At 39.4% G+C, this 18,131-nt stretch overlaps 1 protein-coding gene across 6 annotated transcripts in view; it reads right to left on the bottom strand.

The window, feature by feature from the left end:
- The window catches only part of GABPB2 (GA binding protein transcription factor subunit beta 2), a 35,302-nt gene that overhangs the window by 8,741 nt on the left and 8,430 nt on the right, over positions 1-18,131 (bottom strand). For 4 of the 6 annotated variants that reach the window (XM_042953925.1, XM_042953922.1, XM_042953921.1 and 1 more), the window contains 4 exons: positions 17,724-17,918; positions 14,365-14,503; positions 5,864-5,980; positions 2,115-2,300 (listed from right to left, as the gene is read on the bottom strand). In XM_042953925.1, coding sequence (XP_042809859.1) covers positions 2,115-2,300; positions 5,864-5,980; positions 14,365-14,503; positions 17,724-17,918 — 637 coding nt within the window. The remainder of the gene's footprint in view (positions 1-2,114; positions 2,301-5,863; positions 5,981-14,364; positions 14,504-17,723; positions 17,919-18,131) is intronic. The other 2 variants (XM_042953926.1, XM_042953924.1) reach the window with 1 other exon arrangement.

Here is an 18,131-nt window from a genome sequence, read left to right as displayed (position 1 = left end):
TTTAAAGAATGAAGTTGTGTGATTAGTTTCTTTCTTTTCAAAAAATAATTTACAGATGTATTTCTTGAATAAGTAATACATTCACATGGTTCAAAAACTAAAACTATAAGAGTATATATAGTGAAAAGCCTCCCATCCATCCCCATGTACTGTCTCAGCAGGCAACCAACGTTTTCAATGTTATTCTTGAATGTTCTTCCAGAGATGGTCTAAGTCTACGAATATATTAGCAAAAATACATATATCTCCCTCTTTTTAAAAAATACAAATGCAGCATATTCTATACTGTCCTGCATCTTGCTCTTGTAACTTCACAATATAGTTTAGAGATAAGATCATGCTAGTATATAAGGCATTTCCTCATTGTCTTTAAATAGCTGCATACTATTTCAAAGTGTGGGTATAACAATTTCTTTATCCAGTTCCCTATTGATGTATACTTAGGTTGTTTTAATTTTTCATTTTCATTAAAAATTTTTTTTATTTAGGGGCATCTGGATAGCTCAGTTGGTTAAGCCTCCAACTCTTGATTTTGGCTCAGGTCATCATATCGTGGGTTGTGATCAAGCCCCAAGGTGGGCTCTGTGCTGACAAAGTGGAACCTGCTTGGGATTCTCTCTCTCCCTCTCTCTGCCCCTTCCCCACTTGTGCTCTCTCTCAAAATAAATAAATGAACATTAAAAATAAATAAATAAATAAATAAATAAATAAATAAATAAATTTATTTTTATTTAGGGGCACCTGGGTGGGTCAGTTGGTTAAGCATCCAACTCTTTTTTTTTTATGTAAATAATTATTTATTTTGACAGAGAGAGCACATGGGGGAAGGGCAGAGAGAGGGGGAGAGAGAATCCCAAGTAGGCTCCACACTGTGCGCAGAGCCTGACTTGGGCTCGATCCGATGAACTGTGAGATCATGACCCAAGCCAAAACCAGGAGTGAAAGTGACTGAGCTACCCATTTGCCCCAAGCATCTGACTCTTGATCTCAGCTCAGGTCTTGATCTAAGGATTGTGAGCTCAAGCCCCGTGTTGGGCTCTGTGCTAGGTGCGAAGCCTAATTTAAAAAGAAAAAAAAAAAAGAAAAAATGTTTTATTTGAGTATAGATGACACATAATGTTACATCAGTTTCAGGTGTACAACACAGTGATTCAACTTTTCTATGCATTACGTTATGCTCACCACAAATATAGCTACCATCAAATTAGGTTCTTTTTAATCTTTGATGATTATAAATAATGCTGTAATTAATAACTTAGTATATATTTCACTTCTGTGTGTGTGAATATAAATTCTTAGAAAACAACTTTTTAGCCAAAAGGTATGTGTATCTAATACTGACAGATATTGCAAACTGTTCTTTAGAGAATACATTAATTTACACTCTAACCAGTGATTTTTTTTTTTTTTAAGATCAAGTATTGTCTATACCCAACATGGGGCTCAAAGTTACAACTCCGAGATCAAGAGTCCCATGCTCCACCAACTGAGTCAGCCAGTGATTTATAAGAGTGTTTATTTTGGGGCGCCTGGGTGGCTCAGTCGGTTAGGCATCTTGACTTTGGCTCAGGTCATGATCTCACGGTTTGTGAGTTTGAGCCCCACATTGGGCTCTGTGCTGTCATTGCAGAGCCCACTTCGATCCTCTATCTCCCTTGCTCTATGCCCCTCCCCTGCTCACGCCCCCACTCTCAAAATAAACATTAAAAAAAAAAAAAATTAAAAAGTGCCTAGTTCCCCACACTTTTGACAATACAGTATAATAATGGTATCTCAGTACAATGTTAAATTGCATTTCTCTTGCTATATATGAAATAGGTTGAACACATTTCCATATTTTAAGACCTATTAGTATTTTCTATGAACTACTGGTTCATATTATTTCCTCTTTTCTATCAGATTATTGGCTTTTACTCACAAGTTTTATATATATTAGGGAAACCAGGCTTTCCCAGCCTGATTTCTGTTTCTTTTTCTATCTTGGAGCATCTTTGCCCCATCTGGCATCTGGCATTCTGCTAGTCTCACTACTTGCTTTAATGCCTCATTTTCAGAAGAATGTGGAGTGTGTAAAATATCTTTTAATACACACTTGCCTAAATGGGATAACTCACCTTGCTGTCCATCTTGCACAGTTACAATAAATGGCTGGCCAATGCTTCCGGCAGGGACTGCAGTTTGGATATTACCCAGAGGGACTCCATCAGTCACTATGGTGATGACCCTTTGGCCTCCACTCCCCACCACTTGCTGGATTGATGAGTCAACGGAATCTCCCTCTATGATTTCCTCTGAATTAGCTAGAGATGACAAAAGTGAATTTGAAATTTCAGCTTTTTAAAAAACAGGAGTTTAACAATTTCAGCCTCCTTGAAATTGATAATAAATATCAGGGATAGGAAAACTTAAAAAAAGAAGTTAGATTCAACAGTTTCTAAAGCAAGCTTTTGTGAACAATGCTAAGTCAGAGGAGAAAAGAAAATAGTGAATGCTTTAGAACAGTATTTTCTAAAATGTCTTCATTGAGATGTTAATAGCTTTCACTAAGGATGGGCCCTATGCAGAAATGTATTTTCAAAATGCCAGTTTAAATATGCTTAAATTTTTTGTTTGTTTTGTAAGAAGTATTAGAAACCCCAACAGGCTAATGAGCACTGTGATTCTCCAATAGGGGTAAGATATGCTGAGTTTCCCCAGCGTATCTGATCATGGAATTCTTTTCTCAGAAAGCATCTTGAAAGTCTAAATAAATCTATGGAACTTAGAAAAATAATTATAAATTAGAGTATATCTATTTCTGTAAGAAAATGGAGGTATTTAATAGTGAATTAACAATAATAAGTAGTCAAAGCACTGAAGAGGTCTGATAGACACAAATGGTAGGTGGCTTCTCCCATCTGACAGATAAACAATAATATTAATAGCAACTAACACCAACTACTTACAGCGTAGCCCCAGGTACCTTTCTAAGAGCTTTATATATATTATGTTAAATCAAGATATTCATGGGGCACCTGGGTGGCTCAGTCAGTTAAGCACCCAACTTCGGCTCACATCATGATCTCACGGTTTGGTTCGTGGGTTCAAGCCCCATATCAGGCTTTGTGCAGACAGTGCAGAGCCTGCTTCGGATCCTCTCTTTACCACTCCCCCACTCACACTCACATGCTCTCTCTTAAAATTAAACAAAAGGATGCCTGGGTGGCTCAGTCGGTTGAGCGTCAGATTTTGGCTCAGGTCATGATCTCACAGTTTGTGGGTCCAAGCCCCACATCGGGCTCTGTGCTGACAGCTTGCTCAGAGCCTGGAGCCTGCTTCAGATTCTGTGTCTCCTTTTCTCTCCGCCCCTCCCCTGCTCACACTGTCTCTCAAAAGTAAATAAATGTAAAAAAAAAAATAATAATAAAAATTAAAAAATGTTAAAAAATTTTTAATGTGTATTTATTTCTGAGAGAGAGAGAGAGACAAAGCGTGAGTGGGGGAAGAGCAGAGAGAGAAGGAGACACAGAATCTGAAGCAGGCTCCAGGCTCTGAGCAATCAGTACAGAGCCCGACGTGGTGCTTGAACCCATGAACTGTGATATCATGACCTAAGCTGAAGTTGGTTGCTTAACCAACTGAGCCACCCAGGTGCCCCAAAATAAATAACTGGTTAAAAAAATGGCTAAGATGGTAAAATTTAGGGGCGCCTAGGTGGCTCAGTCAGTTGAAATCTGACTTTGGCTCAGGTTCTGATCTCATGGTTTAAGAGTTCAAGCCCCGTGTAGGGCTCTGTACTGATGGCTCTATGCTGACGGTTCGGAGCCTGCTTTGGATTGTCTGTCTCCCTCTCTCTCTGCCCCACGCGCTCTCTCTCAAAAATAAATAAATAAACACTTAAACAAAATTAAAATTCAGTTTGGTAATTAAAAAGCGGGGGGGGGGGGGGGGGCGTTGTGCCTGGCTGGCTCAGTCAGAAAAGCATGACTCTTGATCTTGGGGTCGTGAGTTTGAGCCCCACATTGGGTGTAGAGATTACTTAAATAAATAAAACTTAAAAAAAAAAAAAAAAGATTTTCAGTTTGGTTAGTCAATATCCCCAGTAACTATTAGGGAAAAGAGTTCTTACCACTATGGAATTTCTTTATCTAAAGAGTCTAAGGTAAATTTTGCACTAAATGGGGTATGGACTATCCACACGAAACACATTCAGGTGGTTAAATGGAAATAGAGCATTCACATCTCTTAAAAACAAAACACAGTTAAATGTTATAGCTGAAAGAACCTCAACAGATAATCTGATCCAACCATCCAACCTCAGCCAGAAGTGAGGAGACTGAGACCTGGAGAAGTTAAGTAATTTATTCAGTCAAAAAGCGAATCAAGGGCGCCTGGGTGGCTCAGTTGGTTAAGTGTCCCACTTCGGCTCAGGTCATGATCTCAAGGTTTGTGGGTTCAAGCCCTGGGTTGGGCTCTGTGCCAACAGCTCAGAGCCTGGAGCCTGCATCCAATTCTGTGTCTCCCTCTCTCCCTCTGCCCCTCCCCCCGCTCATGCTCTGTCTCTCAAAAATAAACATTAAAAAAAAATTTTTAAAAAAGCAAATAAAAATAACAAACACAAGTTAAATATATTGTTTTTCCCTTTGCCATGGCACTCACTCATACATGTGTGAATGGAGATCTTTATGATTGCTGCCAGTCGGAAAAATAGGATTGGAGGAATGTTCTCACACCCAAATGTCAATGGCAGAAAGAAATCAGAACAATCTGCCTTCATTTATAATGGAGCAGACTCTGCCAGAGGGCTCCAGAAAGATTCCTGCATGACTATTTAGCCCTACCTATGACTATTTGCCCCTACCTATATGGAGCTCTAAGCCTTTTCCCCATAGACTACTGGCTCCCACTAAGTGACTTGAAACCTCTTTATTTTAAATATCAGAAGGGCACTATACAGCGTATGTCGCCCCAACTCTATTAGAAATGCCAAAATATGGGGGTGTCTCGGTGGCTCAGTCAGTTAAGCATATGACTTCGGCTCAGGTCATGATCCCACAGTTTGAGTTCGAGCCCTGCATTGGGCTTTGTGCTGACACAGAGCTTCAGATTCTGTGTCTCCCTCTCTCTCTGCCCCTCCCCACTCATGCTCTGTCTCTCTCTCTCTCTCCCAAAAATAAGTAAACATTAAAAACAATTAAAAAAAAAAAGAAGTGCCAAAATATGATCTCCAGTGAAAATAAAAGGAAGCCACCCTGAAGTACCCAGGATATGACGAGAGAGGTAGCAGTCCTATGTATTTTGACACTTTTATAAATACAACATATCGAAGCTGCTATTTTGAATCATCCTATGATAGCATCAGTCAAAACATAACATAAAGTATTTCCCAAATAATCTTCTAATAGAAGACTAAACACTTCAATCTGAAGCAACTGGAGTCAGGGCAAACAAACTTGAAACTGCAAAAATACAAAGAAATTAACTTAGACATTCTATAAGATTATTCAGCCATCTGATTATACTGCTTAGTCATTTTTCTTTCTGATGCTCAATGACTCTACATGCCTCTTTCCTAGATTTATCTAATTATACTTCATGCAAATTAAATCTGCTGGAAATGTGAAAACAAAAAGAAGAAATGGTGATTCAGGGTGTCTGGGTGGCTTGGTCAGTTAAGTGTCCGATTCTTGGTTTCAGCTTAAGTCATGATCTCACAGTTCATGAGATCGAGCCTCTTGTTAGGCTCTGTGCTGACAGCACAGGGCTTGCTTGGGATTATCTTTCCCCCTCCCTTGATGCCCCTCCCTCTCTCTCCCAAAATCAATGAATAAATTTAGAAACAAAGAAGAAATGGTGATTTGCCCAGCAGATATCCCTTACCTACCTGTGGCTCTGTGGGAGTTGGAGAGGGGGGCTGAGGCCTCAGCAAGAGCTGCAAGGGTGGCCAGCACCGAGGTGGTGGAATTTGCCAAGTGTGCTGTTGAGGAGGCATGGGGGTCACCTATTTTGGTAAAAAAGGCAAATGAGGTCTGGTGTAGAAAATAAATGGAGATGAACTAAAAATGGCTTTTATTATCTGGGGTACCCGGGTGGCTCAGTTGGTTAAGCATCTGACTCTTGGTTTCAGCTCAGGTCATAAACTCAAGGTTTGTGGGTTCGAGCCCCGGGTTGGGCTCTGTGCTGACAGTGTGGTGCCTGCTTGGGATTCTCTCTCTCCCTCTCTCTGTCCCTTTCCTGCTTTCTCTCTCTCTCTCTCTCTCTCAAAATAAATAAACATTTTAAAAAATGGCTTTTATTAAATCAAAACCTCAGCTTTTCCTTCCTTTTGCTCTCCCATACAAACTGATATAAACCAATGATTGTGGTATTAACAGTTTGGAAGGTTTAGAAAAGTTTTTCCTTTAAAGGGGATTAAGGTAATATGCTTGGTACAGGGCCACTACATTCCCCACATTTGCTCATTCTCTTGGCACTGCCAGTGCTGAGCGTTAGTAGCCGGCAGCCCAAGAGTGCCGCCCACTCACTCGGCTGGCTGTACAGAGCTCTGCTTGGCAGCAGGTGGTAAGGACACAGAGTATGACTTACCCTAAACTATTGCTGCTGTGGGAAGAGGCTCTGCCTGGGCTTTACTTAACCACACTGCATCTATCCATCAGCTAGACAGGTGAGAAAGCATAGCACTGACCTCTACTGCAGGAACAGTTAAAAACCTGACACTTCACTTACTGAATGTCAAACAGTAGTACGACCAGTTTGTGCTAAAAACAATTACTTACTTATCTCATGATGCACTTAAAAAAACAACTATGTTTATAACCTTGTATTCTTATTTCTGTGTGCTATTCTTAAAACTACGCTCCAGGAAGAAAGTGCATTAGACCGGGCAACAGCCATGCCTAACTTTATTTACCAAAACTATTACTGAGGTGCCTGGGTGGCTCAGTCTGTTGAGCATCCAACTCTTGACTATGGCTCAGGTCATGATCAAGACACACATCGGGCTCTGTGCTGACAGCACGGGGCCTTCTTGGGATTCTCTCTCTCTCTGCCCCTCCCTGGCTCATGTTTATGTTAAAAAATAAACATTAAAAAAAAGTATGACTTCACAGTTTTGCATAAATCTAACTTTTATAAAATAAATTGCATTTCACTGTCTTTCATTATAACTTCAAAGATACTTTTGTGTCAGTTGTGAATTTATTGCTTCTCAGCTCCAAATCCACCCTGTTTTGCCTTGCCTTGTCATACTTAAGCTGGACCCTTATCAATATTTCTTGACAATTAGCATGAAACTACGTTTTGTCATACAGAAGGAGTGTCTGCTCCCTAAATTGGCTATTCTGGTATTCTTTAGAGTTCTCCTCATATCTTAGTAGTCAACCACTATTATTAATAATTTTTGTAAGTTATACATACATTTAGATATATTCAAATTATGTTATATATTATAAAAAAATTATACAACTTGCCATGTAGTTTAGTCTCCTAACTGGGCTCTGATTGTTTTATTTAAAAAATATTTATTTATTTTGAGAAAGAGAGTGGGAGAGGGGTAGGGAGAGAATCCCAAGCAGGCTCTCACTGTCAGCGCAGAGCCTGATGTGGGGCTCAATCTCACGAACCATGAGATCATGACCTGAGCCAAAAGCAAGAGTCAGATGCTCAATGGACTGAGCCACCTAGGTGACCCAGATACACTTACCCACTTTTTAAATGTACTCTTAATTTTCTTTAAGATTTTAAGTAATCTCTACACCCAATGTGGGGATGGAACTTGCAACCCCGAGACCAACAGTCACATGCTCTACTGAATGAGCCAGCTAGGAGTCCCAATACTTTTTAAATAATGTTTTTTAATGTTTTATTTATTTTTGAAAGAGTGCAAACAGAGGAGGGGAAGAAAGAGAGGGAGACAAGTATCTAAAGTGGGCTCTGTCCTGACAGCAGCGAGCCCGATGTGGGGGTCAAACTCACAAATCATGAGATCGTGACCAAAGTTGGACACTCAACTGACTGAGCCACCCAGGTGCCCCTTCAATGTACTCTTGATTTTTATGTTTTCTCAGTACCTATGCTTAAAGATTCTTTCCAGCCTTTTGTCTATCAAAATGCCAGTTAACTATAAAATAAAGAAATTCCTATTTAACACTCTTTGTAATAAATCCTTCCACAGAGCAAAGGATCCTTTCCTGATATGATTAATGTAGGTAATTTAACTGGTTTATAAATTTAAATTTCAGAAGATTTGCCTTAAAAAGGTGGATTTCTGGGGCACCTGGGTGGCTCAGTAGGTTGGGCGACCAACTTCGGCTCAGGTCATGATCTCACGATTTGTGGGTTCGAGCCCTGCATCGGGCTCTATACTGACAGCTCAGAGCCTGGAGCCTGCTTTGGATTCTGTGTCTCCCTCTCCTCCTTGTGCTCTGTCTCTCAAAAATAAATAAACGTTAAAATTAAAAAAAAAAAAAAGGTGGATTTCTTGTATAGTACTCTTAATAGCTACAAATTATCTTCTTTTTGAGTAGGCTCCATGTCCAGCACTGAGTCCAGTGCGGGGCTTGAACTCATCACCCTGAGATCAAAACCTAAACTAAGGTCAAGCATCAGACACTTAACTGACTGAGGCACCCAGATGCCCCCAAACTATCTTCTTTTAAGTTTATTTATTTTTTTAGTAATCTCTGCATCCAATTTGGGGCAAAAACTCATAACCCTGAGATCAAGAGTTGCATGCTCTACCGACTGAGCTAGCTGGGCGCCCCAGCTACAAATGATCTTACTCAAAGCTTTTGGATGACGACGGTGGCAGTGGTTGATTAGGGTGGAGATAGTGATGATAACCCTGTTTTATTCTAATTCTTTGATAAAATATGCAGGGAACCAAACAGTCTGAGTGGAACACAGAGTGCCTGACCTCCAGAAAGGAATCTATGTCTATCCCATGACTTCATGCAGAGCAAGATCCAGCTATATTCTCTAATGTTCCTACTAAATTCATGCTTTTCCCATCACTCAACTTATCATACCAAACACTGACATAAGAAGTCACAGATGAGGGGGTGCCCGGGTTGCTCAGTTGGTTAAGCATCTGACTTTGGCTCAGGTCATGATCTCATGGTTCGTGAGTTCGAGCCCCACGTTGAGTTCTGTGCTGACAGCTCAGAGCCTGGAGCCTACTTTGGATTCTGTCTCTGTCTCTCTCTCCTCCTCCCCCACTTGCACTCTGTCTCTCTCTGTCTCTGTCTCTCTCTCAAAAATAAATAAATATTAAAAAAAAAAAAAAACCTCACCAATGACACAAGGAACAATTTTTAGATATATATACAGTAACACCTAGAATTGTAAGTTGTTCTGTGAGTGTTCCACAAGACCAGCAAACATATCTAATAAATTTTCACTTGATAAACAAGTGATGTCTTGCAATACGAGTAGTATGTGACACCAAACATCACATGATCACAACTGAGCCAATGGGTCTCCTCTCTCCTCTCTTTCTCACAGCAGCATTGTGGGTGATTGTCTCCCATGCTTGGATGCTTGGTCTCAGGGGCAGTATTTGGCAGAAATCAATGATATTTCAGAATGTTGGAAGGTGCCCACAACTGGCACTAGTGTATTTTTTGTCACTTCCAAGCACTTATAGACAGTCCTTTGCTTTTTCGTACAAGAGTAAGCTTAGGAATGCTTTGCTTCATTCTAGGTCAGGCTGCCTGCAGATATGGACCTTTTCCTCTGCTGCCTTATTGCCAGTTACATTAAATACAGTAACGAAGAGTTTATGAATACTGTATTGTTGTCAACATCTGTGCAAACATATACAATGGCCCTCATGCAGGAAAAGATTCCACTGAGCCAACGGAAAGCAGTGATTCCATTAGTGATAGTGATAGTGATTTCGTCCTACAAAATAACCTCTTCTCTCTCTTGTCTCCCTCACACCAGCCATGAAGATTTTCAAAGGGAAGTGCAGGTTAATGTGTTTATTCTTCTTTATATTTTGTTTTATTAATATTTTATAAATACTATTGTTTATATTATTTTATCTGTTTATATTATTTTATTGATAAAATATATAAATATTTTCTTTATTAATTTGTATTACAGTATTATAATAATTTTTATATGCATATTTTGGGGTTGTAGAATGAATCATCTGAGTTTCCAGTTTTGTTTTTCGTTTTTTTTTAATGTTTATTTTTGAGAGATAGAGAAAGACAGAGCATGAGCAAGGGAGGGGCAGAGAGAGAGGGAGACACAGCATCCAAAGCAGGCTCCAGGCTCTGAGCTGTCAGCACAGAGCCTGACATGGGGCTTGAACCCATGAACCGCAAAATCATGACCTGAGCTGAAGTCGGACACTTAACCGACTGAGCCACCCAGGCGCCCCTCCAATATTTCTTATGGGGAAATTCACTTTGATATACAAGTGCTTTGGATTATAAGCGTGTTTAGGGAACAAATTATGCTTGCAAACCAAGGTTTTACTGTGTGTGTGTATATATATATCTCCCTCGAGGAGGGTAGAATGTATATGGCAATAAGTTACTAGCAATCCAAAAACAAAGTTGTTATTATTTTACCACAGTTAAAACACACAGACACACAGACACACACACACACACACACACACACACACACACACACAGCTGTTATAATTAAAGTTCAAGTAGGCCAAACCTCAGATAGGTCACTCAGCTAAAGTAGAAGAGCTAGGTAAAACTACTTTTGAGAAAGTATTATATACTTTTCAGTACATGATGATACCAGGCTAAGGGTGTTCTCCCTTTGATTACTAACTCACCTAACTCCACTCAACAGCAAAATGAAGAAAGAACATTTGTGAGAAATTGGGTTTAGTATTCTGACATGCACAGTTGAAACTGAAAAGAGATGATACCAATGATCTCCTCAGACTTATCCCAGTGAATTCTAGAAAAACAAGGTACTTTACTGTTAAACAATATTGCTTCCTTCTCCTCAATATAAGACCCAACATCAAATAAAGTAAAATGTGCATGGATGCTGTTGTTTTGAAATGAAATGACATTATCAGTGAAGACTCTTGTTACCAATTCAGAATGTGGCTTCGACAAACTCTATGTCACCACTTAGGGGAGTGTGCTATGGTAAGCTAGGCAATTTCAATGAGTTGGTGAAAACTAGATCCAGAAAAACTACATAACTTGCCCACATCACACAGGTAGTAAATGTCAGAGCCCAGATTAGAATGCAATTCATTACATTCCAAAGCCTGTACTCCTTATGAACTAATACAAGATATTTATATTTGACTTTGGAGAGCATCTTATGATCCTACAGAAATAGGAAATTCATCTCCATAACTTTGTTTTGCCCTGGTTAATGTTTAATTTAGTCTAGCTGCCTTTTTGAATGGCTGCAGTTTGATGGTAGCACTGATGATCAGTGATATCTTTAGTCACAAATGGAAAAATGAAAGCAAGCTTTATAATCTGAATTTTATCAAAAATATCCATCAAAATGATAATTTTAGGATAATGTCAGTTAATTCTTCTTGTGTATGTGTGGTAGCCCCTCCCTTTCAGTTAATTCTTAAAAATATTACTGGATGAAAAAAATATCACTGGACGATGGGAAATAAGAAGCCACCCACCATTCGGGAAAAGAAAATCCTTTAACCCAGTTGAGTAATACAACCTGAATTTGTCTTATAACTTTTCTCATCTCTTTTATCTGCACTGATTATCTCCCCTGAAGGGGAAGAGCTAGGTAGAATTGTTTCATGCGTAAGACGACACTGGAGAGATCAGGTCTATTATGTAACGGTTTAGCAATCTCAATTTGTGGTCAGCAACATACAGAAGAGAGAAACGATAGGTCTGCTAAAAGCAACATGACGAACACAATAGAGGCCCATGGGAAACAAGGCTAAGAAGCTCTATTCTAAATGTCTTCAACTTTGCTTATCATTTCAGGTCAGGGTCTGAAGAATTTCAATAATTAGATTACCAACTCTAGTTCCTTTCACATATTTGTGAACATATAACTTAACTAGCTTCTTTTTTTTAATTTTTTTTAAAGTTTATTTATTTATTTCGAGACAGAGAGAGAGCAGAGGAGGGGCAGAGAGAGGGGGAGAGAGAGAAAGAGAGAATCTCAAGCAGGCTCCACATCATCAGCACGGAGCCCGATGCGGGGCTTGAACCCATGAAACGTGAGATCATGATCTGAGCCTTACCTGACTGAGCCACCCAGGCACCCCTAACTTTACCAGCTTCTAAAGACTTTTGGATTATAAAGGCATTTGTTCTAATCACTGTGGCCTGAACCACAACAAATCCAAAAAGCTGTGAATATTCTGATTATATGTATACTTATTTTTAAGCTAAACCTTTTGAATCATCCGGCTGAAAGAAAAGCACAGTGATTTTAAATGATAGTCGATGGCCTACAAAATGAAGGTCTCTACTGCCCCCCTGAGGGCATAACTGAATTAACTTTCATTGAGAAGTTACATTTTCATTTAATACTATTACTGAAGTCCTGCTATAAAATGGAAATACAAATCTCACTCGAAGTCTCACAACCACCTCATAAAGTATGTATTATTATATCCCAATTTTGTAGATAAGTAAAGAAGGCTTAGACAAAGGTTTTCCCAAGGTCAAGCATGTAGTCAATAAATCAGTATTTGAATGCAGTTCTAAATGTAAAATTCTATGCATATCATGTATATGCTTGTTTCTTTTTGCCACACTGCCTTTCCATAATAATACTTCATTCACGGTCTTCCTTTGATATTATATAAACTTAGCTAGGAATACAATGTCCTTTTTTTTTAATTTTAAAAATGTTTATTTATTTTTGAGAGAAAGAGAGAGAGAGAGAGAGAGAGAGAGAGAGTAAGTAGGGGAGGGGCAGAGAGAGAGGGAGACACAGAATCTGAAGCAGACCCCAGGCTCTGAGCTGTTAGCACAGAGCCCGATGTAGGGCTCAAACCCACAAACCATGAGATCATGACCTGAACCAAAGTTGGATGCTTTACTGACTGAGACACCCTGGCACCCCGCAATGTCTTATTTTTAAATGAAAGTCAGAAACAGAAAAACAAACCAAGTCAGTTGGAAAATTTATTTAAATGAAGACACAAGTCCCCTCACTGTAAAACAAATATATGTAAGGAAATGTTGAAAATAGCTCAAATTGCTTTTTATTTTTATTTTTTTAATGTTTATTTTTGAAAGAGAGAGAGATAGAGACAGAGCAGGGGAGGGGCAGAGAGAGAGGGAGAAACAGAATTCAAAGCAGGCTCCCGGCTCTGAGCTGTCAGCACAGAGCCTGATGCAGGGCTCAAACTCACGAACCGTGAGATCATGACCTGAGCCGAAGTTGGACACAACCGACTGAGCCATCCAGACACCCCTCAAATTGATTTGTCTTTTTAAAAATGTTTATTTATATTTGGTTTTGGAAAGAGCAAGTGGGGGAGGGGCAGAGAGAGCAGGAGAGACAGAGAATCCCAAGCAGGCTCTGTACTGTAGGTGCAGAAACCGATGTGGGGCTTGAACTCATGAACCGTGAGATCACGACCTGAGCCAAAATCAAGAGTCAGACACTTAACCAACTGAACTACCCAGGCACCCCTATTTGTTTTAGATAGATGTTTTTGTTAAAAACATAAGGATCTCAAAAGATGCTTTTCTCTATTTTGTTGTTACATATGTTCCCAAGATTGCAAATCGAAGCTCTTACACTTTATTCAAATAATCACATGTACCTCTTTTATAGCAGCACTCCAACACCTATTTATGTTTATTCTGGTTTATTTGTCACATTTTAGACTATGGTACTTAACTGTTTTCCCTAATGGTACCATGCTGAAATACCCTTATATTTTCATTTTGTGGTTACATATAACCCTTCCACAGATTAATCTGTAAACTATTTTACTTTTATTTTTTTTTTTTAATTTTTTTTTCAACGTTTTTTATTTATTTTTGGGACAGAGAGAGACAGAGCATGAACGGGGGAGGGGCAGAGAGAGAGGGAGACACAGAATCGGAAACAGGCTCCAGGCTCCGAGCCATCAGCCCAGAGCCTGACGCGGGGCTCGAACTCACGGACCGCGAGATCGTGACCTGGCTGAAGTCGGACGCTTAACCGACTGCGCCACCCAGGCGCCCCTAAACTATTTTACTTTTAATACAGTAAGCAGTCATGTATAATCCCTGTGTATGATCTTCCCTTCCCCAAGAAAGAAAAAGTGCATTAGCTTTAAAATTTATTATAAATCTTCTATTTGTTACATATTTCAACAAAGGACAGGCTATCCATTCATCTCATAGGAAAAACAGGGGCTGTGTTAATTTCAAGTCTAAAATAAATGCCATGTTATCAAGATATTACCTGAGGTTGTTTTGGTGTTGGTTGAAGAAACAAGGCTGGCGAGGTTGACAACTTCTCCAGATGTGAAGATGAATGGGGTGGCCACAGTCACAGGGTTGGCTCTCTCGGGATGAGCATTCACCTGATTCTGCATCGCTTCCTACAAAGCAAGTCAGGATAGTTCAAAGTCAGAGCTCGTTAGCTTTAGTTATACAGTCACTGAGCAGCCGCTGCACCCCAGTGCCCTGTGGAGCAGAACTAGTTGTGGCACACAATGTCCCAGGGAGCTCAAAGTTCTCATTAAGACTACTGGTTTTGTTTTGTTTTTCCAGACCAGGGCAACAAAGATGTTAGGTTGCTTTCCCAAGTTTATTTCTAATTTTTAAAAAAGAAGTGTTATTATTTGCAAAAAAGTGTATTACTTGTAAAAACTTCTAGACAATTCACTTTACCTGTCTGGATCTTGTTTTTTATATGGAAAATGAGGGAAGTGGCCTAAAAAGTAATTTGCAGCTCTAAAACTCTACGATCAATTAATTATGTACAAGTCAATGCGCTAGCAAGAGATCCCTACAGCAAATCTACAGAGAACAATATTCTCCAGAGTTTTGTCCAACTACTTGTTCCACTCTGCCAGTGAAGAAATTCCTAAGAGAATATATAACAAGCAAATAAATGAGTGCCAGATTTTAAAGTCTAGTGCCATACCTGCACTTTTGCTTCCAGGGGTATTTGTACAATTTAGGTGTAAAGATGCTTATCTAATTTTCTAACTTTCAGAAGCAGTTTTCTACAAGCATAGTATCTACTTCAAAAGTCCAGTTATGAAAGAGCTCTAAATAAGGAATTAAAGTTGAAGAGTACAACCAGTCTATAGGGAACCATCTGCCAGGAAAAACAGACCCCTGAAAATGCAACAGAAATGGCTATTTTTTACATATAATTATCCCTATGACCAATAGCTTCAGGTGAAACAGATTATCCATTCTCTGCTTACTGTTAAATTCCTTCTTGAATCTGCTTCTTCTTCTATACTCCACTATTGTTTCCTTAATTCAAGCCCCTACTGGCCCTTCCCTGGCCTAATGAAAGTCACATTGAGTATCTTTTCTCTCAGGTCTGTGTACCACACTCCAAATGATCATCTTTAAAAAAAAAAAAAAAATTCACAGGAGCACCTGGGTGGCTCAGTCAGTTGAGCAACTGACTCTTGATTTCCGCTGAGGTCATGATCTCATACTTTCATGAGTTCAAGCTCCACATCAGGCTCCACACTAACAGTGGGATTCTCTCTCTCTCCCTCTCTGTCTGCCTCTCCCCCGCTCACTCTCTCTCTCTCTCAAAATAAATAAACTTAAAAAAAAAAAAACACCTCAGCTTAAAAAATAAATAAAATATTTAAAAATTTTAAAAAATGGGGGTGCCTGGCTGGCTCAGTTGGTAAAGCATGGGAATCCTATTAATCTCACGGTCCTGTGTTCAAGCCCCACGTTGGACGTAAAGCTTACTTAAAAAAAAAAAAAAAAAGAAAGAAAGAAATCTCAATTTTCTATTTAAAAGCTTCTATTGGATCCCCATTACCCACAAAATAGTCTAAACCCCTTTGCATGTAACAGCCCTACACTCAAAACTCTGCCTAACCCTTAAGCCTTAGCTCCTTCCACTCCCAAACTCCATTTCCCTTGCTCAATCTCTAGTCACAAAACATATGCTTTCTTGAACATCCCATATCCTTTCATACCTCTATGTCATTGGCTTGCTCTTTTTCTAGCCTAGAATATAATTTTCTTACTTCTCTGCCTACTTCTTTAAAACTCAGTTCATGTTCTACATACATATATATATATATATATATATATATATATATATTTTTTTTTTTTTTTTTTTTTTTTTTTTTTTCCCCAGTAATCTCTGCACACTCAGTGTGGAGCTCAAACTCATGACCCCAAGATCAAGAGTGACATGATCTTCCGAGTGAATCTGCCAGGCGCCCCTCTATATACACTTTAATCTTTGCATTAAGCATCATTCATACTCCCTCTTCTGAGGCCCTGCAATGCTCGATAAATACCAATGTATCAATGTAATATTGTAATGCTTGATTTCTTGTCCTTACCTTCATCACACTGTAAATACTCCAAGGGCAGGCATGTCTTATCAACCTTTGTATCCTTCATCCTATTACTCCTTGATATACAAGTGCTGGATTAAGAAATTAAGGGGTGAAATAATCACAGCTCCTTTTTAATTCTGAGATGGCTTCCTTATGACTCAATATGCGTTAGAGCTATGTACTGCCTCGTATCAGTTGATGTACATTCAGAAAACATAAAGAGGCTTTTAGTCCCAAGTCAAGCTCAATTAGAAAGGGAAATTTTCATGGAGAAAAAAAACACTCTAAAACCAAAGAAATCTTGTTTTTATACTAGCCATAACACTACTCTTCAATCACCGTGAATAATTCAGGGCTATATAGAATGCCACTTTTTTTTAAGATACCAATAACAGAGTACCTGGTTGGTTCAGTTGGTTAAGTGACTTCAGTTCAGGTTATGATCTCAGGGTTTGTGAATTCGAGTCCCACACTGGGCTCTGCACTGACGGTATGGAGTCTGCTTAGAATTCTCTCTCTCTCCCTCTCTCTCTGCCCCTCCCCTGCTCATGCTTTCTCTCTCTCTCTCTCAAAATAAATAAATAAACTTAAAAAAAAAAAAAAAAAAGAGTCTGATGCTTAACCAATTGAGCCATCCAGGCACCCCTAAATCATAAACTTTTGGAGTGCCTGGGTGGCTCAGTTGGTTAAGAGTCCAACTTTGGCTCAGGTCCTGATCTCATGATTTGTGAGCTCAAGTCCCACGTTGGGTTCTGTGCTGACAGCTCGGAGCCTGGAGCCTGCTTTGGATTCTGTCTGTCTGTCTCTCTCTCTCTCTCTGTCCCTCCTCACCTCGTGCTCTATCTCTCTCTCTCTCAAAAATAAACAAACATTAAAAAAAAAGAAATACCGGAGCGCCTAGGTGGCTCAGTCAGTTAAGTGTCTGACTTCAGCTCAGGTCATGATCTTGCAGTTTGTGAGTTTGAACGCTGCGTCAGGCTCTGTGCTGACAGCTCAGAGCCTGGAGCCTGCTTCAGATTCTGTGTCTCCCTCTCTCTCTGCCCCTCCCCTGCTCGTGCTCTCTCTCTCGTAAAAATAAATAAACATTAAAAAAAATTTTTAAATAAATAAAGGTTAAAAAAAATACTAACGACAGTGAGTCACAAGATTGAGACATATCAGATGTACTATCTTGATAAGATATAGAAAATTCAATTTTGAGTCAGCTCCTACAAAAAATCCTTAACTTGAGTTACAATATACTCTAGGGGTATAAAAAGAACCAGACCTGAAGGATGACCAGAATCTCGGCATTCTTTTTCTCCAGGGCTATGTCAAAGGCAGATTTATCAAACTTGCTGAAAGCATGCACGTCAGCTCCATACTTGATAAGCAGCTCCACAACGTCTCGATGGTGGTGCTCTGTGGCCCAATGTAAAGCGGTCATCTTTAGCATGTCCTTGGCATTCACATCTGCACCGTTCTGTCACACAATAGTAATTGTTTCAAACAGACACTGGTTACAGTAGCACAGGTGCAAGATCCCAAAACCCAAATAGAGAGGATTTCCATGGAGATTACACATATTCAAATTTAGATCACGTTTAAGAAATATCAAAGGGAAAAGCATTCTTCAAATTCTCCTGAATGATGACAGACATAATGTCTTCAATGAGTAGGTCTTCTAAGGACAACT

This window comes from Panthera leo, chromosome C1, assembly GCF_018350215.1.
Source record: "Panthera leo isolate Ple1 chromosome C1, P.leo_Ple1_pat1.1, whole genome shotgun sequence".
NCBI lineage: Eukaryota > Metazoa > Chordata > Mammalia > Carnivora > Felidae > Panthera > Panthera leo.
The sequence above is the reverse complement of the archived record's forward strand: the minus strand, read 5'-3'. Positions and strand labels throughout refer to the sequence as shown.